The 24,305-nt window shown below is 48.9% G+C and overlaps 1 protein-coding gene across 1 annotated transcript in view; it reads left to right on the top strand.

Moving 5' to 3' along the window:
- Positions 1-22,934, top strand: part of LOC109683356 (odorant-binding protein 2b-like) — a 37,264-nt gene extending 14,330 nt beyond the window's left edge. Inside the window, exon 7 of the mRNA XM_020159151.1 lies at positions 22,816-22,934. Coding sequence (XP_020014740.1) covers positions 22,816-22,934 — 119 coding nt within the window. The remainder of the gene's footprint in view (positions 1-22,815) is intronic.
- The last annotated feature ends 1,371 nt before the right edge of the window (positions 22,935-24,305 follow it).

Raw genomic sequence — 24,305 nt, 5'->3', positions numbered from 1 at the left:
ACGACCTCAATGAAGCTCTCAGGGAGGGCCCAAACTGACTGAGGCCTATATCCCAAGCTTGCTACCATTGTGGACAGGAGGGGCACTTCCACAGAAAATGCCCAAAAGGGGGACAGCCTGGGAGACGATCCCAGCCCCCACCAGGACCCTGACCTCTCTGTTAAGGTAACCACTGGAGGTCTATGTGCCTCAATCTCCAGATGGAAGGTGAGGTGCCACCTCCTATGGATTGATGGGTCCCAGGCCTCCTGTCCATGCTCCACTTCTTAACATTGACGTTGAGGTGCCTCAGGTAGCTGTAATGGTAGAGAAGCAAAAAGTCATCTTCTTCCTAGACAGTGGAACCCATTTCTCTGTCTTACCATTCTCTCTTGGTCCCCAGTCCAATGACAAGGTTATCATTTGGGGCAAATCTGGCCAGCCCCTAAAGCGCTATTTTACTCAGCCTCTGGCCTGTTCTTGGGGACACCTCCATTTCTGTCACCCTTTCCTCATAGTCCCTGAAACTCCAGTGCCTCTGCTGGGATGGGATTTACTATCTCAACTAAAGGCTAAAATTCTACTTCCCCCAGGCAACTATCTCTGCTGCCCTCTTCTTGAGGAACAAGTAGATCCCCCAGTGTGGACTGATGAGATGACTGTAGGATGAGCCAGAACAGCACCCCCAATTCAAATAAAACTCAAAGATTCTTCACAGTTTCCACACCAAAAACAGTATCCCCTCAAGCCTGAGGGGCAAAGAGGCCTCTTACCTATCATAAATTCCTTAAAAAAAACAAGGGCTGCTAATTGGTTTCTCAAACCCCTATAATACTCCTATTCTTATTTGGCAAGGGGCCAAAGAAGTGAAGGTTGGTTCAAGATCTCCAGCTCATTACTGAAGCAGTCACTCCCCTCCATCCAATTGTTCCCTATACTCTATTGGCTCAAATACCCTGAAAAGCCCAATATTACTCTGTACTAGATTTAAAGGATGCTTTCTTTTGCATTACTCTGCATCCTGACAGTCAGCCTCTGTTTGCCTTTGAAGATCCCACTAACCCTTCACAGCAACTAACCTGGACAGTTTTTCCACAAGGGTTTAGAGACAGCCATCATCTTTTTGGACTGTTCCTAACCAGTGACTTATTAGATTGCCACTACCCAGCATCAATATGCTGATGACATACTTCTGTGCAGAGCCACAGAACCCTTCATCTCCAGGGTGACTGAGTCCCTTTTAAACTTTCTGGCCTCCCAGGGAAACAAAGTCACTAAGGAAAAAGCTCAATTATGCCTCCCTCAGGTCACCTACCTAGACATGATCTTAAAGGGACAGACCCTCTCCCTGAGTCATGAGCAGATCAACCCAATTCTCCGTTTCCCACTCCCCCAGACCAGAAAGCAGCTTAGAGCTTTCTTGGGAGTTACAGGATTTTACAGAATCTGGATCCCTAGATATGCAGCCCTTGCCAGACCCCTTTTTATGCTCCTACTAATATTCCTATTTAGGTCTTGCATAATAAATGCTCTTTCCAGATTTATATCGCAACACATCCAATGCATTAAACTCCAGCTCTTAGTGAAGGAATACTCACCTCTGCCTATCATGAGCCCTCCATCCTGTTCTATCAGGGAGGGGGAGCCCTGTAGACTACATGGGTCAACCTCAGAGACAAGTACAACCTCCCCTATCCCCTTGTTGCTTCATTGTCAGCATGAAGTAGCTAGATGAGTCATCACCCCTCTCCCCAACAGCAGTTAGGTACTTGTCTCAGAGGGGGGATTCGTTGGGTCTGGAGACCTAAAGGGCAGATGAGTGAGTATCCCATCCCCCCATGGAGAGCACTATGATTCCTACATCCTGAGAAGGAGTTGTAAACCTGCATTCCTGCATCCTGAAGAAGAGATGCAGGGTCTGATAGATCTGCCACAGGGCTGATGAGCAAAATGCTCCCAAGATTGTTTCCTTTCCCCCACTAAAGGCAAATGAACCAGTTCATCTAAGAAAGCCCATGAATCTATGGCCAATGAAAAGAGTCCACCTCACCCAGAGTTAAAACGTCCATAAAAACCCCAGCCTTCATCTGAGCAGCAAGATACTGGTTTCTGGGCTCCACTGCACTTCTCCGGTTTCATATACTGGCTTTGGATTTTAAGTCAATCAGCTGCCTCACGAGCCAGTTCTTTGGCCTGTGAAGGCAAGGACCCTTGCCACCGGCCCACACACTTCAAACCAGCTCAAAGCACTCCCACCTGGTCTATGCATGACAATCTCCCACCACAAGCAAGCGTGTGTTAGCCTCCAATCTGTCTGCACCTCCCCATTCCTCCCAGACCTTCCACATCCAAGCAGAGCATCCAGCCTCTCTCCAAACACCTCCCTTGTTTGCCCAATGAAGTTCCCTAAGAGCCAAGTTGCATCTTTAGCCAGGCAACCTTGCACATCCTCAGGTTCAGGGTTCAGGACGCAGGCTTTTTACAATTATACAAACGAACACACACGTACACATAGACTTGCACGAAGATACACACACACAGAGACTAGCACATATACACACAATGAAACACATTCACACACACATAACCATACACACGTGTGTCACACACGAACACACACATACATTAACATTTCCACACATGCACACACATATGTGCACAGATACCAACATGCACAGACAGGTATACACGCTCACACACAGACACACAGATGCACATGTGTACATACATACAGCCTCCCTCCCCCTCCCCCTACGTGCACAGGAGCAAGACGACAGCTGTGATGCAGGATTTAGGAACACAAGGGAAGATGAATAAGAGGTGGGGATCAGAGAGCAGTGGGGGGACTTCAGTCAGTGGCCTGTCTCCTGAGTCTGAAACTGGAGTTTTGAATTCTAGGCCCAAACTTCTGAGATTCCATATGCCAGGTCCAGCTACTCACCCCTACATGGCAAATAAAAAGGCACGGTGAAGGCAGAGAAAGTTTTATTTCATGGCTCAGGACATTCCATGTGAAAAGGCAAAGTAAGCTCTCAGCCCATCTTCAGCCATCTTCCAGGGTACAGACATGAGTTACAGGTTTAAGTAGACAAAAGAACTGGGGGACAAGGGACAAAGGTGTGCATAGTTAAACAGTTCCAGTCACAGGAGTGGTCTGGTTGGTCATTATCTCAGTCTTTGTTCTGGGAGAGGTTCTGGCAGGTGGTCCATTCTGAGGAAGGTGTGCTTTTGTGGGTAGTTTCTGTCCCTTGTCATGTTATCTGTCTTTCCTGGAATTCAGGTTGATTGCAAAGAGAATGGCTTAGAGCAAAGACAGATACAAAATGGAGAACAGATGCTGGGCTTTCCCCTTGCTAGTATTACTTTGTGGGCCCAAGAAGAAGTCAGTGATTTTCAGCAAAAGCAATTTGAGCACCTCTTACAATCTCTCCTGGAGCTTAGAGCTAGGAAAGAGACAGCAGCCCTGGGGGAAGGTAAATTTGGGGACATTGAGGGGCTAAGATGACAGGCATGGATGGGGCGGTGGAGGCAGAACTGTGAGCACAGAGAGCCAGCGAGGTCTACAGAGTCCTCAGGAGGCACAGGTGGCCAGAGAGGACTGAGGAGCCAGGAGCAGAAAGAGAGCAACTCACCTTGCAGGAGCCAGGGACATAACTCAGCTCTCAGTGGGTCCCTTAGGCATTCAGGTGTTTGGAGATGGGCCTGGCCCTGTTCTTGGACCTGGATGGTCTGGGAGGAACCAGGTTGCATGATGACTTCATTTTTGGTGGGAACTGGAGTCTGGGAATAGGAAGAGAAGGGGCAAAAAGAGCCCTTGTTACCCTCCTGGCTCCAGATTCTAAGGCTGGCACCTCCCACTCGGATAACATTTTGTCTTGGCATAAAGCTCCCTCAGAATGAGCCAAAGGGCAGACAGGAGAGCTAATTATACAAATTAGTGACATTCATTCACTGGGTCCAAACAAAGCAATGCAATCAACCCTACAGTGTGGATTGGTGGAGGCTTTGTGTAGGTGACAAAGGGCAGTGTCCTGCCTCCAGGCTCCCCAGCACAGATAAATGGGCAATGAGGAGGCCAGGAGCATGCAGCAGACATGGGGACCATGCAGCTGCTTCGCTTGCTTCTGTCTGCCCTGGGAACCAAGAGGCCTCCACTGACTCCTGCGCCCACTAAGGAGGTGACATTCCCTGGGGAAGGCTGAGGGTCTCTGAGGTCATACCCTTGGATTGGGAGAGAGTCTCAGGCTTGTTGATCAGAGCCACAGGCAGACAACAAGGGACTGCCCTGTCTTATGTCCTTATTGGGGACTGCCCTGTCTTATGTCCTTGTTGGGGTCTGCCCAGCAAAGGAGGAGGCTTGGATAGGCCTTCAAGGGCCAAGATAGTGTTTTTTCCCTGGGGGTTTACTGAGACACAGAGGGGAAGCTTAGGGAAGTCTCCCCCAGACTGTCCTGTGCTGAGTCTTGCCAATTGTGACACTACAGGTTTGCTTCCTCCCTTTGTCAGCTTGTTGGATCCAGAGAAGCTTCCTTCTGCTGGTGAGATAAGATTCTATTCTGATTTTCTGTTTCCTAGAGAAAGGCTTATACATGCGTGACCAAGAAATTTTACTTTAAAAATTGAGGTGTGTTTTATGGGAAGATGTAAGACCCTAGAGGTGATCAGCCATTAACTTAGGCCTTGTCACCGATGGCAACTTCTTTTATCTTTGCTGTCCTCATCCTGGATCCTAAACTGACTGACTAGGCCCCAGGCTCAAGGCTGGTGTCTGTCAACATGGTTCCCTCTAGCGACAAGTCCAGTTCCTAGGTTCATCCATCCTGACCCTAGGGCCTCCCTGTTGTGTCCCCAAGTTCTCTTTTCCCCTACCAAGCATCTGCCCAGCTGCTGGTCATGCTTTTGCCCAACTGGCCTGGGGACCTGAGCTCCCCTCTCTGTCCTTTCCACACCAAATCCCAGTGTGCAGGTTGCTAATGGACAATTTGGGGGTGATGTGCACATGGTCAGGCAGGGGGGAGGCACTCAGGGCACTGCCTCTGAGACTAGGTCTTCAAGGGAGTATCCTGAGTCAAGATGATGCCAGGGGGCCCTGGGGAGCTAAGGCCATACAAGGGACCCTTCCTCTCCAGTATGGGTGTGGTTATGGGGCAGAGGTTGGTTTCTTATGGGTTAGGCTAGGAGATAGGGCTCTGCTCTGGAGGGCTGGAGGGCTGATTGAGGGGGAAGGCTCACTGACAGGTGGATCCCTCCTCTTCTTCCCTGGGCAGTCAAGCTCAGGCTTGTCCCTCAGGGAGGCACTGGGACCTGGAAGGGCATGGCGCCTTTGCAGGGTGCACCTTTGCAAGGAATTCTGTAGCCATCCTCTGCTCCCAGGGCATGGGGTGGTTGGGAGCCATTTCTTGTGGAGCCTTAGGACAGAACCACTTGGGACTGTCATCCTCACAGGAAGCCCATCTCCTCAGGTGGTTCTTGTCTCAACAAGACACAAACAGAAGTCTTGCTTGAAGCCTCCCACCTGGTTGGCTTTCTCAGGTTTGAGATGGAGAGACCCCATCCTTGGCTTGAATCACCTTGGAGACCATTGAGGGACCTGTTGCAGACCTGCCTGTAGAAAGAGGCCTTTCCAGCCCCCCCTGTCCCTGGGTTTCTTGGTGGTCCTTGTGCCCCCATCCCACCCTCATCCCATATGGTTTGCAGGTCGTACCTTGGATGAAGACCAGGATGCCCTGAGGATCTTTGAGGATTTTGTAGAGTAGAAAGGGTTGAACAAAACAGAAATCGTGAAACCTTCCCATGAGGGTAATGAGAAGGGGGTTTGTTTATTTCTCCTTCCCTTTTATTCATGATTTCCCTGTGATGTGGTGACCACACGAACACCCCTCCCAGTCCCTTGTCTCTTTCTGGGTTTGCAGATTTCTGCGACATATCCAGAGATTTTGTGCTCAGTCAGAGCACCAAAAAGACTGCCCAGGACTGAGGAGCTGAGGACCCTGGCTGTCCTCTGCACTCTGTAACCAAGAGGGAACAAGGCTCAGCACCTACACAGTCCCTAGGTTCACTTTCAGTAAAGATGGTCAATGTCTCCTGGTCATGTGTGTTATACAGGGTCTTAACTGGTGATGGCTTTGTTTTATTCGGGTGTGGGAAGATGATCGGGTGTGACCATGGTGATCAGGAAGGAAGGACTTTCCTCACACTCATAGGGCCCGACACAAGTGGCATGCCATGGCACGCAGGTCCTCAGTGTGCAGTAAGGGGCAAGCTGGGCAGGTGGAGATGGGCTGGGGAGGAGTCTGCATGATGGTTAGTGAGAGGAAGAAATGGATGGGCTCTAGATTCAGAGCCTGGGTTCTCAGGACGGTCCCTAGTGGTCTGGTACTTCAGGATGGAGAGTGCTCCAGGTGTGAGCCATAGAGGAGGGTAGGGCGTCAGCTCTTTGCTTGTAAATGGGGCTTTGCAGGTGAGGTCTTTACTATCTTTGAGAATTACCTAACCTGGAACAGCCAGGCCCTCCAGGAACAGCAAAGCCCAGAGGCCAGAGAACAAAAATTAGAGAAAATAGAAAATAGAAACATGCACATATCTCTCCACGTGAAATGTTCCAAATGTGGTGTCCGATTCTTACTTATGCACTAGTCTTTCATGTGTCCGCAGTTGTTTAAGTGCGTGTGCACTCAGATCTTCCTAATCCTGGCCATGACAGTGTGGAGCCGTGAGGTTCAGACTGAACGACTCAGGACAGGGTGGGTCTGCTTGTGGACAGGAAGGTTACTGAAGGCCAGGCACACTTGATCAGAGACTTGCGTAGTGAAAAGGCAGCTCACTTGCACCCCAGTCCCATGTACCGTGGAGCCACTGGCGTGGTATCCTCAGTGGACACACTCGCTGGAGGAGGGAAGGGATGGGAAGACACTAGGGGCCTCGGTCCGTTCCCAGGATGGGCATCTCCATGAGTCAGACTGGGAGATGGGGTCCTGCTCATGGGAGGTGGGGAGTCAAACTCCAAGAGGCTCTTCCTCCAACTATATTGGCCCCTCTAGCTGTCCCTCAGGGAGGGGCTGTGGCAGGATGGAGCAGTACACTTCTGACACCAGGATGTGTTTGTGCAGGAATTCTGCATCTGCCCTCAGCTGTCCAGAGAGGGCTGTGGGACCCTTTTCTTATGGAGCCTTTGGGCAAGAGAACCATCTAGGGACTGTCAGCTTTGCACAAGGCTCATTTGTCAATTGCTCTGGTTTCGTCTTTGGCTGTCATATATAAACATGCATCGTCAAAGCCAAGTTCGCAAAGATGTATATTCTCTAAATTTTAGATTTACCTCCTGCATTCAGGTCTGATCCATTTTGAGTATATTTTTGCATGTGGGTGAGGTCCATTTTCATTCCTCACAGGTGACATCAGTTGTTCCAGAGCTACTTGTTGAAGTCTGTTCTTTCCTCATTGAATTGTCTTGGCCTCTCCAGGCATTCTTGCCTCTGTGTTGCCAAGTGTTTTCCTTACAACTCTTGGACTGTGGAGTTCTATTCTCTGCCATGTGCCTGACATTTTGATGGCTGCTCATGGGACCTGATGCATGTTTCTGGGGCTCTTCCTACACATGGCAAGGGCCCTCTAGGTGTGTCTTGCATATTCTGTTCCTGGATTCTGCCAAGTCTCACCTTCATCTCCTCCATACAGCAAGGCTGCCTTCCCTGTTGGGTCCCTTCTCTGCCATGGTGTTAAAGTTACCTCTAGACTGAGAGCTGTGGTGACAATTGCTGAGCACATCTACTCCCCTCGCTGAGGGAGCACAACTGCACTGTGTGTGGCCCAATATCTAAGAACAGTTGTTTTACAGATTCTGACCCAGTGTCCCTTTGTTTGTGGTTGCTACATAGCTGCATGCCCAATCGTCCTGTCACTCCCTGACACTCAGTTACATGTCATCTCACTGTGATTCTGGCCTGAACTTTCACACTCTCCAATTACTTTCTATGTCTATATTTGACCCCCACCAATCTTTCTTCAGTGAAGCCACTGGAGTCACGTGATGACTCTGTCAAAGCCCTCCAGGTTCTCCCCATTTTACTCAGCGAAAAAGCTGAAGTCCTCACAATGGCCCACAGCCCACCTCAGCGGGTTGTGTTCTCTCTGTGTTCCTCTTCTTTGGCTAATGTTCCCTTCATTCCCTACTGTAGCCACTTTGCCCTTCAGTCTTTTCCTGGCACAGAGCAGGTTCCCTGTTCTCTTTCCAGGCTGGAAATGTATGTTTCTCCAGCCTGAGCCCTATTTCACCTGACTTCTTCATCAATCATTTCCTCCACCATCTTCAGTTCTACATTCAAATGTCAACTTGGGCCATTCCATTTGAAATAAAAACACTGACTTGTCCTGATAGTCACTTTTCTGTCATGGATTTCAGAGCTGTGGGTTGGTTAAAAAAAAATTCTGAGATGGGAGAGTAGGAAAAGCAACAATTTATGTGGACACCATTAAAAGGAAAGAAAATGGTGGGCAGTTAGGCAAGGCAGCATAGCATGTCGAAGACAGGGTTGAGAGTAGGTTTTATATGTTAGGTTAGGCTACTTTTGATTGGCTGTCTCCATTTTCATGGACCTTATTGGTTGGTTGTCTCTTCTTTGGATCATGGCTTGAGTTTTGTGTGCACAGGTACATTTCATAAGCTCAGCCCCATTTCCTCATTCCAACATTCTGCATCCTTGACCCCTCCTTCCTCATTCCACATGGCTATTGGCATTTTGTTCCCACCATAACTCTGTAGAGGAGGGCTTTTCTCCACATTCCTCTCTTAAAGAACAATAAAACCAGTCCTGGTGTTAGTGGCAAGAGCGATGTCTCATCTTCTTGTAACTGCTTCATGCTGAGTAAGGTTGTAGTGATGTTCCTGCCTATGTATTTGGCATTTTGGCAGAGGGTTATGGAGCAGTCCATGCAGACATAGCAGGGTCTAATTGAATACCAGAATGAAATTGTGTGGAAGTCTGCGTCGGGGGCTAAGAGGCACTGGAGGATCAGATGGTAGGGGATTGAACCCATGTTATAGAATCATTTGTAACTTACTGGCCTGGAGGTGAGAAGAAATTAATCTGGCTAGAACACTAATAAAGCAATGTCCAATGGTGAAAAGGAGTAAAAGAGATATTAGAGGTCCCAAGAAGGGGAGAAGCCACCATTCTTAGGTGACTTGTTCTCTAAGTTGAGAGGCTTGGTAGGTTAATTTATAAATGTTAGTTTGAACTTGTCCTAATCTGTTAACCCAAAAGCAGCAGTCTTCCCCAAGCATAGTACAGGTTCCTCCTTTGGTGGCAGTGAGCATATCTAAGGTCCTTCGGTTTGTAGGACTATGACTACTAAGAGAGTCAATTTGTCTCTATAAATCTGTTGTTGGAATGAATTAATGACCCTCCAGTGCTGCAAACAGACACATGAGAGACAGAAAATCTTGACAAGGCATTTTCTTTTTATCAAAAGGGTGCACGTATGTGCTCACTCCAGCTGAGCTGACACATGAGCACAAAATGGCTGACAATGGCTCCTCCTTATATCCCTGACACAGTCGTACCTGCCCCTTGCCTGGGATTTGTCCAGGTCAAAGTTTCACAATCTCTCTCGATTGGCTAAAAGCCTAAGGGGATGGGTTAGGGCATGTAATTTGGTGGCAATTTTCACCGGCAATGGGACTGTACAAGAATCTGGAAGAAACAGGAACCCTTTAAACAACGCCAGTCACCTAAGATGGCGACCTGAGGAGTTTTAAGTAATCTAAGAGGGTGACATATACTTTGATAGAAAAGATCGTTTTTCTCACATCTGGGAAGATTTAAGATATGGTGTCTAGAGTACCAGCCAACCCTGGTGACAGGATTTTTGTAGATTAGCTAGGAAGAAATTTCTCCCACTCCTGTCCCTATGCCTGGTCATTTGAGGTCTCTTAGGAAAGGCCCTCCTGTTTTTAAGCAGTTGTAAATGTCCACACATAGGGATGGGCACCGGATTTTTCATAGAATAGTGGGTGACAGGGTAGTTTTTGTTCAGTTGGAAAGTAGATGGGCAAAGGTTTTAGAGTTAGGAAACCATGTTTAGGAACAATTTCTTTACAACCTCTAGGTTTTAGTTACTTTTGGAAGGGTTAACACAAATGACTCCATTTGGAATCTGAGGATGTCTCCTCTGGTTCAATTTTCTCTGAACTGTATGGTCCCTTTTTGCTAAGATAAGCTTTATCCTGATTGGTCTTTCCTTGTTGCCAGGATAAGATGTCCTGGCTGGTTTGATCTGATCTGATCCCTCATCATAGGGGGTGTGACAGACAGGACAATTGGTAGTTAATACCAATAAGATCCTTCCTTTTTGGCCAAATTTAAGCAACAAAGAAGTTTAGAAGTAGTGACTTTCAGGCTGGGCTTGTCTGTAGTGTGTTAAGTTAATTTTGTTTCTTTAATAGGTGATATCTGTGTATCTCAAAAAGAATGTTGCTTGAGTCATTATTGTTAGAAGTTGTCATTCTAAGGGCTGGAGGTGTGGTTCAAGTGGTAGAGCACCTGCTTTGCAAGCACGAGGCCCTGAGTTCAAAGCACAGTACTACCAAAAAAGAAAAAAAGAAACACTTCAGCAGAATGTCAATGGAAAACAGTTACACGGTTTTCAAGGAAAATACAAAACAAAACCCAACAGAAGCAAGTATTTGAAAAGCTAACTTGTTTGACAAATAGAGACTTGTAACTGCAAATGCTCCTGAAGAACCAAACTGCAATGACAAACAATGGAGAATAGCTGTGATTAAAATTTTGAAAAACAAGTTTAGCAATAGACAGACCAGTCTAGATATCTCCAAGGCGTACAGCATTTTAGGATGATCATTATGACTGACAGTGGAATACCAGTACCATTAGGTTCTCCTTGTTACAACTCGGAACACATGGACACAAGCCTGCAAACGGCTAGCATCACTAACAGTTTTAATTTGGCATACGCCAGCTTGGTAAAAGTGTTTTTCTAAGCTTGGCATATGGAAGGCTTATATATTTTTGAAATAATTTTTACAAAATTCTTGAATTTAGACAAAACTTTAAAAACATTTTTATTAGCAAATAAAATGCTCTTAGTAGCCTTTTATTTCAACAAAGACCCAGGGAGAAGGCAATCTCAAGCTGTTTTTCTCTGTTCATGAAAATACATTTGTTACAGACCCATGTATTGTAAAAGACCTAAATTCAAACTATATGCATGACAGAATGAAGTAGATTAAGATTCTTTGCTTTAACAACCAAACTTTAGGTCCTGTTTACAAGCCCCTAATTAGGCAGCCAAAACAGTCATTCGAGTTTTAAAATGGCCAATTTTTTTCTGTAGTCTGAGAGTTGATTCCTGAATCCTTGTATTTTAGTTAGACCTGCTGAGATGAAATAACCAATTATGTTTTTCAGAAGAGACAACAGCTTTTACATATTAATGAAGAAAGGCAGTGTAGGAGCCACCCTAAAGGTGTTTATGCACATACACAAAAGGTCTTGAATTAGGCTTGCCAAAATGTCAACTGAACTGTGAGTAATAATGAAAAAAATCCTCTGCAGTAACTATTCAGTTGCTTTCTGGAATTCCAGAGACAAATGAAACTTTTGCCCATTGCTTTCTAGATTAATGTACTAAAATAACACATATAAACAATGATATTAATTTAGATTACTCTCTTACATTTTAGCCATAGATTCTCCCTCAGGGGTGATGGATGTTAAGGATCTCAGGCCTGCCTTCCTAATGTCACCATAGCCGAGATGACCACCATGGAGTTGGGCCCCGAGGATGTGTGGACGAGGTGTGGTGGCCCTGAGTCTGTGTCTGCAAGGTTTTTCCAGAAGGCTGTCAGATGGAATGTAAAACCATGTTACGTACAAGATACAGGCACAGAACAAACAACAAATGGGAAATTCGTTGGTGTTGTTTGGGCAGCTAGAGTTGGAGTCTGTGGAACCAATTCAGGGCTTCTCTCAAACTAGGGAGACCTTTGTGATTTTTTTGATAGACAGATGTAAGACTTGTGAAAAGGCCTGGACTTCAACCAGCAGCACAAAAAATGAAAAAAAAAAGTCTGAGTAGAGCAAAAGGCTTTCCCTCAGGAAAGAAAAGCACAGCAAAGTCTGTACAGGAGGTTAGAGTAGCAAAGGCACAAAGTGGGAGGTTTCCAAAGGAAAGAAAACAAGGAGAGGGATTTATCTCCTCAGGAAAGATATCAGAGATTCAGGAGAAAATCCACTGGAGCTATGAGGGGCTTTAAACATGGAGAAGGTCTCTACAAGAACAAATCATGAGCCATTTTTTTGACTGGTGACAAATAAACTAGTCCTATAGAGTGGATGGGAGAAGCCACACAGACGACATTCAGAGAGAGAAGAAAGATCAGGGGATTGTATATAGGGAGGTATAGAAAAGAGCCAAGGATTGTCTAGAACGTCCTCAACAGGACAGACACATCTGACACCTGTCCTGAAGGTTTGCATCCTATAAGAGGGATACGAAGGCCGGGACATATGGAACCTCAGACATATGGCAGAAAAGATCAAACAAGAGTGTGGTTTGGGGACCAGACTTGTTGATCAGCCGTTTGTAAGCTGGCCTTATCACGTTATAAAGGATGTAGCCCAGATGTGAGTCAGAGGGGATCAAGGCACATAAGAGAAGTTTTCCAGCCCCCTAAGTCTTGTCAGGGTGTCCCACCAAGAGAGAAGGGCTCAACCTAGATGTCTTCAAGGGACTGAGGTGTGACTTCTGATAGCGACGTCTGGTCTAATCAGAAAGATTTCCAGACAGAGAGTGCCCCTCAGAAATTAGGGAATTCCATGTCAAAGTGATCAGTGTTGATTGGGGGAATAAGGAAGGGAAAAGAGATGACTCATCACTGGCTCCAGATCATCCTCTAAGGGGCAGAGATGGCATCTCCAAGGAGGGTCAGAAGGGATTTGAAAGTGAAAGTAAAGATGGAGGACCAGAGTCACCCACAGTTTACATGGATTTGGCCCTGCCTCCTGCTGCCTACTGCACTGTGTGTTGGAAGTGAAGACTTGAAAAAGAGATGACAGACAGTCTCTTTACCCTTATGGGGTGTAGCAATGTGGAAAAAGACAGATAAAGTCCCCAGAAAGACAAGATCTCCCAGTGGGGGCCACCGTGATGTCGTGGATTTTGGAGATGCAGGATGGTAAAAGAATTCACTGAGACAGGAGAGTAGAAAAAGCAAAGGATGTCATTAAAAGAACAAGGAAATGGTGGGTAGCTAGGCAAAGGAGCATAGTGTGCTGAGATGGGGTTGAGAGTAGCTTTTGTACCTTGGGTTAGGCTATTCTGATTGGCTGTCTTCCTTTTTGTGGACTTTATTGATTGGTGTCTCTTCCTCAGACCATGGTGTGAATTTTGAAAGCATGGGTACATTTCATAAAGGTCAGCCCCTATTTCCTTATTCCCACATTCTGCAAGCTTGGCAGATTTAATTTTGACTTTCATATTCTTAATGGTTTGTTAATTTTATGCTTTAAATTTCATAAAACAGAATTTAACCTTACAACCACTTTAAATCATTTTAAATTCTACTATTTTTTTTTGGCATCCTGGCATTCATAAGACTGTGCCACCATCAGCCCTGTGTCCAATCCAGCTCCAGAGCAATTTCAAGAGCTGGATCCAGCTGCAGAAGCAGTGATGGGAAGGAAGCCAGCTGCAGAGCTAGAGGCATTTCTGTCACAAAGCTAGTGCCAGCTGTCAGCAGCCATGTTGCTAGAGCCAGCTGACACACATTTCTAGCAGGGAATCAGGAGACAGAGCCAGCTATACACCAGCTCCAGAGGGGAACTCATGTCAGCCATGGGGCTGTAAGAAGTTGTAACTCTGGCTTCCCTACCAGAGCTAATGCCACCATAAAGCTAGAGCCAAGTCTATTACCAAGCAGGTCAGCTGCTTTTATGCTAGAGCCAGCTATGTACCAGCTGCAGAGGAGAGTCAGTCTAGGATCCATCCTCCTGGGAACTAGAGCTGCTGCCAAGGGGAGCCCATGTCAACCCAGGGTCTACTGAGCTGGGAGCTGGAACCGCCTTTGGATGGTCCCTCAGCAGAGCTCCTGGGCTTCACACAGTACTTGTCCCAGTGCCAGACCTGGGACAGTATCCCTGAGATACTATCTTGTTTGTTTTGGCTGATGTGCATTGTGTATTAAGTATGAAACATCGTGTTCAATGAAGTTAGGTTTTCTGTCATTTCAAGTTGCACATCTCAGTGGCATTAAGTCGGTCCACAGTGCTATGCATCCACCACCACAGGTTAATCATAGACACCTGAGCCCATTAGACACTCACTCCCACTCCCACACCACTCTCGCAATCCCTAATCTTTCCTCTGCCTCTATGGATTTACCCCCTCCTGGCCTGAGGTAATCCCAGGAGCTCAGCTGACCATCCCTTTGCCCTTCCTTGAGGGCTGAAGGCCCCTGGCTCACCAATGTATTATATGTCAACCCTTTTGCACACTAGGACTTTGTTTTGAGGAAGTGACCCTCACCAAAGGGGCAAATGTCAGCCATGGAGGCAGCTCAACACCCTCAGCATGGGACTGGGGATCTGGAGATTGCCACGGGCTCCCTCTCAGTCATATGGAGCACTGATCTGCCACCTGGCTGTCCTCCCCAGGGCCTCGTTGGTTGGTGGCTAAGCACTTAAGACCAGAGAGCACCATACCAGCCAGACACCTTCTGCTCACCTGCAGCTCAGACTACCCCAGGATATACAAAAGAACCCTCAGTTGATTGGTAACAGGTGGGCATCTGGCTGCAGAGCACAGGGCAACAGGTACAGAGCATCTGGTGAGCTGGGTGGTAGAAGCGTCCCCAAGGGTCATGGGCCCCTCCTGAAAGGCCATTTGACCAGTAGCCAGTCTTGTGCAATCCACTAAAGAGCGTTCACCTGGAAGGAGGTCTAAGTGCCATAGTCCCAGGATACAAGGGAGGACACTGAGGCTGCGCTCATCCTTGTCTGGTGTTCAGGGTCCATGCTGGATGGGGTCCCCTGCCCCTCAGCCTGAAGTGGCCCCTGACTGCTTGCCTGAAGCCAGGGCCCTGTAGGACTTGGACTAGACACCCTCCCCATGGGCACCCCACATCTCAACTCCATCCTCCTTCAAGTTTTCCTCACCCAGGGAACAACCCCCCAGGCCTTAGTCCCCTCCGCAGTAACCCATTCTCCGTGGACTCACAGCTGGGCCTCACCACAGCCCTGTGACAGCAAGCTATGGGTGACTTCACAGAGCCTCGGTTTCCTCAACTGAAAATGGGTCAGTGATTGCCCCACGAGAGTGTGCTGGGAGTCAAGCAGGGAGACAGAGATGTCCAAAGGACTGGGCCCAGGAGGCGCCCTAGCTGGAGAGGTCCAAGCACAGGACAGGCCTCTGTCTGTCAGCAGGAATGAGTGATGAAGAAGAGCAATGATTTTGAATTCCCCAGGCACAGCTGCAATCCCAGTACCATCTTGAGGCCTGAGCTGCCTCCAGCAGCAGCTCCTGCATTTCTATCCTTATATTTGGGGTTGCACACAGCAGCTGCGGCAGCGCTAGAGGCAAAGGAACCACCCAACATAAAACTAGGGCAAAGGCCAATGCCTACATCAGCTCCAGAGGGTTATCAAGAGCTGTCACAGGATTCCGTGCCACCTGTGCACAAGAATGTCACCAACAGCTAAGCCAGATCCAGTACCACCTCAAGCAGTCTCTGCTGAGACTCAGAGCCATCTCTCAACATCAGCAGAGACAGAGCCACCTCCACCTGGGGCAGTAGACCTTCCAGCCACTGTGCAGACAAAAAAATCATCTTCATCAGAAGTGGCTGAGCCAGATCCCATTCTGCCTCTGGCAGCCGGAGAGCTCTGGCTCTTTCCTCATGCCAGCCTGAGCTCCACCTAGTGCCAGCATCATAACTCTCTTCCCCTCCCCTGGGAGAGTGTTCTGCTTTTTTTCCATTCTTATTTTTCAGTGTCACTTTTAGCGCTGTCTACAAAATCCACCCTTCCCTTGCTGTATTGCTAGCTTTAATTTCCTTCAAAAGAAATGTGAAGCGGATACATGAGAACGTGTGAATTTCCGAGGCTGGGAGAGCGTGTGTGTGGGTGCTGCTAACTCTGCTTGTTTTTCCTGTGCTTAAGTTTTCACTATTAGGAAAGGTTCATGGAGAAAAAGTCCCAGATGCTGCACAGTTCCCATAGGACCAAAGGCATCCAAGAGCCTTTCGACCACTCCTCCATCACCCAGAGAAAAAGAAAGATGTTTATTGGGTTCATGAAGGATGAGTTGCCTGGCTGTCTCCAGGAGGGTGGGCTTTAAATGAGCAAGCCCACCTTGCTAAGGAAAAGTCACATATGGTCCCAGGGGAAATGGTCCTTTCTTCCTGCTTGGATACAATGACCTTGTCTGGATGCTTTTAAAATCATGTTTAAATGACAACCATGAGCTATAAAAATGACTGCTGGAGGGATTGGGGTGGGTGGGGATCCTCAATGTCCCACACCTGGGAACTTCTTGATGGTTTTCTTCTTTTTCCAGCAGTCTTGCATGGGAGCAGTGACATTACACATGTCATCTCCACATGGGACCAAAGGAGGCATCAGGAAGGACGTCAGGGATCTTACTGGTGTCTATCCTGCCCTTTTGCAGTTGACAAGCACCAAATAAGGGCCCAGGTCAAGCTGAACATGAGCAGATGTCCCTCTGCTAATTTGGGGCCTTGGTGTCTGAGGTCCATCCAGGTTCCAAATGTCATTCTTCCAGTCTGCACAGTTGTCCCATTGAGGATCATGTTTTCTGACTGTCCCCAGAGGACTCCAGGAGCCGAACCATGATTCCCACTACCTGAGCGTGTCTGTCAGGCCTGTGCCGCTCTGTGGTCTCTTTGTTATGTTCCTCTGGCCTCTGCCATCCTCAAAGTCCACACAGCTGCTTCCCTGGGACAGGAAGGGCCTGACTGCCCAGCTTACAAGAGATCCTGAACAAGCCAGTCCCAACCAACCCACACCTTTCTGTCTCAGGTCTTGGTCCCTATCCTAGGACTTGGTCCCTGTCCAGGAGGCATGGCCAGGTCAGGTCCAGCCTCTCCCCATCACTTAGGCTCCTTGTCCTCCAGGCCTGCTCCATAAAGCTTGGCTGGACTTGGCTGGGCTGAGGTGCAGGTGATGGATGGGAATGAATCTATTCCTGGCCCTGGAGCCCAGGATGGGGCCGGGAGGCAGAGCAGGATTGTTTGCAGAGGGGCTGTGTCCAGTGAAAGGTCATGTTTGCTTTCTGGCTCTTTCTCTAGTTCCTCCAAGGTCCTGACTTATCTGTACACAGGATACTTTGTACCTTGGCTTTCACCATGTCACAGTGAACATCGCACAAAAAGGAGCATGCTTGAAGGCCACCTGGACTTGTGACTTCCAGCCTGGTTGCCAAGTTGATGCAAATAGACATGGCCTTTGCCAGCCTGCCCCCAAGTCCCTCTTGCTGGGAGGTCCTCATGGGCTCTTCACATTTTCACCCCAGAAGGCTGTTCCCAGTAAGGGGAAGGGTTGGTGTCAGGAAGCCCAAGCCAGCCTCCCTGCTGCAGTCAGGGTGGGCCCTGGCAGAGCAGCCTTGGGCATCACCATCTGTGAGCCTGTGTGAAAGGAGGGCCTCTCTCTGAGGGGAACTCGCTCAGCTCTGAGCCCTAAAATCACCCCTGAACACTCTTATCAGACCTTTCCCAAAAGACCCCAGCAGTAAGGAAAGAGGAAGCACGATGAGGGAGGCAGCGAGGGAACGAGGGAGCCCCACTGCCGGGTCACTGAGATGGGGTAGTTTCCTGGAAACCAAGCCTGACCCAGGCCAGACCCAGGTCTCCCGACTCCAACCCTTACAAAATCCTACATAGAGGCAGCTGCTCTATGGGAGGCTGGAGAGGGCCGAGGTAGGGCCTCTGGGCCCAGAGTCATGTGGAGGGTGTTCCCCACCTGCTGCTTCCTTCTACCTGAGCTGCCACCCGCCCTCAGCGAGCACCAGAAGTCCTCTCTGGGGTGGGACTCAAATCACGTGCTCTACGCTGATGTTTGATCCTACAGTCCTATTGACCAAGGCACAGAGATGCAGACAGGACTTACGAACACAGCTATTCATGCCAGCATCATCGTCCCACCAGGAGCTGAGAAAGGCTGTGGCCCTGCTACCCTACAGGCTCACCCACCCCATGTCACGGGATACACCAGGTCTCAACTGCCCACCTTTAAACAATCTCTCCTTCCTTTCCTTGTCTGTTTTTTGGGTTTTTTTTTTTAACTTGTTTGTTTGTTTTGAGCTCTGGGCTGATTGTCCATCAAATGATCACCATAACAAAAGTGTTCATGGGAAGGCTGCCATCCACATGGGGGGCATGGACAGGACTTTCAGTACCTATTAGTAAATTTTCAGAATTTTCTGATTAATTATACAATGTAAATCAGAAAGGGATGTTTGCACTAAGTAGAACACAATATAGTAGAACACAATATATTTGCATTGTAGATAAACTTACATTTTTAAGAAAATGAAAATTGTGTGTATCTCAACCCAACCCCAATAATTCCCTAAGATTTGGCTGGCTGGCATTAATTTTGGGGGTCACTCACATCTCTGCTGTAGTTCTTCCCCAGCCCCTTGCCTCCTACTCACTCTGTAGCCCCACAGCCTCCCCTCAGGCAGGTGGCCTTTGTCTCCCACGCACTATACACTTTCTGGGGTTTTCCTGGGTATCTATGGACTCACAAGTGAGACTGGCTCACTCGGGCAGATGTGCGGGTCAGCATGATGTTTGAGAAGGAAGGCAGGGCCCTCAGGAGCTGTTGGGGGCCTCCTGGCATCCATTCCTCTCTCTCTCCTCACTCAGGTCAGCATCTTCATGGAGAATGACCACCCGCCCAGCTCCAGGGTCTGACTGCTCTATAGCATCCCAGCCCTCTAGGTGTGATTGGCAGAATGCCCAGGGAAAGTAAAGGAATGCACAGAGAGCACCTGAGAACCACAGCAGGAGGCCCCATGGGATGAACCCACTCTGTGGCCACCCTAGTAATGACAGGAAGCACCCAGGCCCTGCATGACATCACGAAAATTGACCCAATACCTCATCTCCAATCAATCATGGGATCCAATACCTGGCCTGTTGATTCAGCTTGTAAAGCAAGCAGTGCCCTGCATGGGAGCTGTGTGTCCAGGGACAACTGTGCTGTGGAGTGGTGTGGGTGTCTGGGAGAGGGAGGTGCTGGCCAGGGAGAAGTCAGCAGAGATGTAAGGGTCAGAATGGCCATGACCACCATCAGAGGCAGCACCACTGCTGATTTCCAGCCATGAGGCTGACAATAGGGTGTGTTTTTAAACTGTAGCAACTGACCTTTAAGCATCAGAGGCAAACACACTTATCTCTCAATATGGAAGTCCTCACCTCCACATGACTGTGTAGGGCACTGTTCCCATGGAGAGCCAACCTTGATATCTGCATCATGCTGACTTCACCTGGCTTGGACCTCCTATGGGGAAGTGGGTTTCAAACAAGTGTGCCCATGGAGAGCCAACTCAACATCTGTGTCACGCTGGCTTCACCTGGCCTGCCTGTTCTCTGGGGAAGTGGGTATCAAACGGGCGTGATTCTCCTGTGCCATGGAGCGTCAGCCGATATCCGTGTCATGCCGGCCATGTCACACTGCCTTCATTGACTTGGCTCTCCTGTGAGGAAGTAAAGCTGGGAGCTGGCTCGAAGCCTCTAGCACCGGCTGCCAGACAGGGGACCAGGCATCCCAGTAACTTCCGAGAGTCGGGTCCACACCTACCACCCTTCTGTGGGCCTCAGGAAGCCAGAGCTTTCCCTCTGCCACTGTTCTCAGGGTTTATCTCCTTTCTTCCTTTGGTTTTGTTTTGAGGAGGGAAGAGGTTCCAGGCTGCTGAGAAGCTGTCCCAGAACTACACGGGGACTAAGCTCTGAAGCCTCAGTGAAATCCTTCAGCTTGAACTCTGCCCAGCCCCCGGTAGCAGGGCCATTCTGGACACAGCTGCTGTTTTAGTTCTGGGAAGTTTAAGTTCTCATATTCCTTTGCTTCCCTTGACTTCTGGGTCACCTCTGATCACTACCTCTGAACAGCTTTGTAGACCTATCATTTACATCCCATAACGGTCGTCCACTTTGGGTGTAGTTTGATGATTTTTGGTCCCTTTGAGGGCTGTGCACCATCAGCACAATCCAGTTTTAGCACATTCCTGTGACCCCACAGGGTCCTGCACGCCCATTAGCAACCAACCCCCCGCCCAGCCCAGCTGGAAACATGAACCCACTTCTAACCCTAGGGCTTCGTCTCTTCTGCCCACTTGCTGTGAGTGGGATGACCCACGATGTGGCCTTGTGGCTGGCTTTTTCCCGCGAGCATGTTTCCAGGCTCCTCTATGAGGCAGCGAGGGTCAGAACTTCATTCCTGTTTGTGGCTAACGTGGTTCCACTGCACGGATAGACCATATTTTGTTTGTCTTTCTCCAGGTGGACGCCATCTGGGTTGTTTCCATTTCAGGGCCAAGATGAACGATGTGCTTTGGCCTGTCATGCACAAGCTTTTGCGTGGCCACGTTTTCAGTTTTCTGGGCTGTATTTCTTCTCCTGGAATTCCTGGGTCATAGAGTGACTGTCTGACCATTTGGAGAACTGCCAGATTGGGTTCTACCATAGCTGCACCATTTCACTTCCCCAGGCAGAGTGTGTGTGTGGGGGGTGGATCTCGATTTCTCCACACCTTGACTAATGGGAGCTTTAAGATCCACTAGTAAAAATCTGCAAAAAACAAAAGCAAAAACCCTGGGATTTTCATAGTGGCAGAGTTGAATCTATGCATCAATTTGACTAATCTTTGACATTTCTTTAAAGTATGAGCCTATTAATAGAGAACATCATCTTAAGCAAAGTTAGCCAGGCTCTGAAGGCCAAAACTCACACATTCTCCCTCATATGCGGATTATAGACCCAAAACAAATGCAGTGATATTATTGAACATGGGTCACACACTAAGGGGAGAACACACGGGAGAAATAGGGAACGGAAAGGAAACCTAAAACTTGAATGTGGTTGGTGTGCTCCCTATTGTGGAGAGAATAAAGTAATCTTAAATTAGCAGAGGCCACTATGGGAAGGGGAACAGGAAGTAACGAAGAGATCTGGCAGAAATGAGCCAATGTGGGTTGCAATACACAAGTGCATGGAAGCAATGCTAGAAATCTCTCTGTATAGCTATCTTTATCCCAAACTAGCAAAAACTCTGTCTTTCTTTTTATCCCTTAAGTTTTCTCTTCAACAAAATCAGAGAAGAGGGCAGAACAGGTTCTGCCTGGAGGCGTCAGGGGGAAGGGGGTGGCACAGACAATCAATGTATACACATGTGAGTAAATGTAAAAACGATAAAGTAAAAGGAGAAAGAAGTATGAGCCTCTTTTTTAATAAAATGAGTGGTTCCTGATGCCCATCGTCTCTCCTAATCCCTGGGCCAGGTCTTTCCACATCACGTAGTGGACATGAGGCCCACATGAGCAGCTCACCATGGGTCATGATGCCTGGAGAAGGACATGCAGCAGGAGCCAATGAGTACTTACTGAATGAGTGCATGAGTGAAGGAGAGAATGGCTGGACGAGCAAATGTGTGGATAAATAGGGAGGTGAGTGAACCAAGGACCAGGGATCTGCACATGATGAAACTTTCTTTGGCTGGGATCACAGAGGCCCCAAGCACAGGCCTTTCAATGTGGGCGCAGGGCACATCACCAGTCCTTCTTGCACTGAGCCCATTCACTTAGAATGAGCAATTTAAATGAATTAACAGACATATTTTATTAAAGATATGGCATGCTACACACTGAAAAAAAAAAGAGAGAAAGAAAAAAATAAATGGACATTTTCCCAGAGGAGGAGGAGGACAACTCTGGCAGAGGCCCTGGGTGGTGCTTCAGAGCTGACACTGAGGGAGGTACCAGACATGGCTGGAGATCCACAGCAGCCAGGGGATGACTGGGGCTGCAGGAGACAAGATCCCCAACATGACAGCTTTTCCAAAGCCTGAGTGAGACTTTCCAAAAACAGGTAAGACCCCTGCCTTCCAGAGAAGCCCAATCTCTGACCCCACAACAGGACTTCTTCCCAGACTGTGGTCCACTGCCTGCAGGGTCCTAGGCTCCTCACTTACTGGCACTGTGTTGGGAGGTGGTAGAAACTGTAGGAGCTTGGTCTAGCAGAAATGTCACCTCAGTGACTCTCAGATCCCAACCTAGTGTCCCTAGCCCTTCCACACAGCGGCTGTGTTTTTGCCTGCCTTTTTCCTTCTCATGCACTTGCTTTGTACTTTGGTGCCTCTCCAGCTATGGCATGGCAGCTTCTAAAGACCAAGGCCACTGGTCACTTTCAGAGCCCCACCAAGGCCCAACACAGGGCCTGCATGGGGCTCAGCCATAGAGCTGAGTGAAAGATAAGAGATACTGGGGCCCCTCCTGTCTCTGAGGGATGCTAGTGGTGGGGCGTCAGGTGGGTAGGAGGCAGGGGCACGGATGGCTCTGGGAACCCTCCCTGGCTTCACTTGCCCTGTTGAGCTTGGTGGGCACTGCTGTCCCCCAGTGGTCAGTGTGAGCACTGCACTCCAGGCAGGATGAGGGCAGAATTGCAGCGCTCATCTGAGTGTGAGTGTCCTCCAGAAAGGGAGCTCCCAGGGCCCAGGAGACAGATAAGCCAGTCCTGGGAGTTCCAGGGGAGATGAAATTAACTTCAGAACCTCCCTTCCCCCTCTTCCCTCTGCTGGCTCCCAGAGTGTCCAACTCACTCAGGAGGCCTCCTCACCCCAGCCAAGGCCATGACCCTGCTCCCACCTCCAAATGAGGACCCTGTGGCTCCAACAGAGCGAGTCTCTTCCCTGGACACAGGATGAGTGGCCCAGTGCTCTGCCATGCTCCGCACATCCCAGGTCCCCAGCCCCCCAAGCCCACAGGCTGCTCTGCTCAAAATGATCTGCAGGGATAGGAAAGCATTTGCCAAGGACCCTGGATGGTAATCCATGGGTCATCAACAGAGAATTGTGGCCACAAGAAACTTCTGGAAGCCTGTGGAGCCTGCACCTGTAGAGCAAGAATTTGAGGCTATCTTCTCATGTGCCTCCTCCACAACAAGGAGGGTTTATCCTACTTCCAAGTGACCAGATGGTGGGCACAGCACCCCGCAATCTGTTCTCAAGGCTGCTCTGGGGACGCCCCTAGCCCAGGCAGATCTTGAGACTCTTGGGAACCCTCCAGTGTCACCTGGTATGTCCCCCACCCCATGCACTGGCTCCAGGTTTGTTTCTAAGAGAGTGGACGCCTCTGCCCCACCTCTTCCTCTTCCCCCGTCACCTCCCCTGTGGCCCCCTGCCCTCCAACCTCCTTCCTAGAAGTCAGTGCTTGCACTTCTGGTGGACCTGCTAAAGTCGAGGAAAGGGCCCATGTGGGAGAGGCAGATGGAGTCCTTGAGGTCTTACAGGTTTCATCCCCAAAGGGTTGAGCCTGGCCAAGGAGGCTAGAACTGTCCACTGCACTCTGGACTCTGCCCACTACATGGGCCCCTGCCAGTCTTTACGTCTCCTGGGTTCCATCCACCCAAGCCCACTGAGTCGCCCTCCCCTCACTACAGCAGCCACAATCAGGCCACTGCTGTGACCAAACCCTGTGATCCCAGGAAGGAGAGGTGCAAAGTGGAACTAGTCTGGGAATCCCCGGATGACAGGCTGCCCAGTCCTCACCCCTCATCTCTGTGTCACTCAGCTTTGCATCGGTGTGACAAAATACCTGATGTAATCAACTTACAAGGAGGAAAGGTTTATTTTGACTGAAGTTTCAGAGGTTTCAGTCCATGGTCTTTTAACTACATTGCTTTTGGGCCTGTGGAGGCCCAATACGTCATGGCGGGGAGTGTGTGGTGGAGCAAAGCAACTCATCTCGTGGCATTTTGGGGACAGAGAAAGGCAAGAGGGACTGGGGTCCCAATACCCACTTCTTGGCACCAGCCCTTCAAGGGTACAGTCCCAGTAACCTCACTTCCTCCTAAAGGCCCTACCACCTCCCATCTACCAGCTAGCATGGTGGGCTCTGCTCTGAGCTGCAGGTGGCACGAGGAGATGCATGTACATCGGTGTGCATGTGCTTGTGTGTATGTATTTGTGTGCTTGTGTGCACGGGCCTGTGATGGGCATACATGTTTGCATGTGCACATATGTGCATTGTGCACAAGACAGGGTAGGGTGTGTGTGTGGATGTGTGTGCATGTGTGC

This window comes from Castor canadensis, chromosome 13 (genome assembly GCF_047511655.1).
Source record: "Castor canadensis chromosome 13, mCasCan1.hap1v2, whole genome shotgun sequence".
NCBI classification, from domain to species: Eukaryota; Metazoa; Chordata; class Mammalia; order Rodentia; family Castoridae; genus Castor; species Castor canadensis.
Note: the sequence above shows the minus strand (reverse complement) of the source record. Positions and strands in the feature narration are given on the sequence as shown.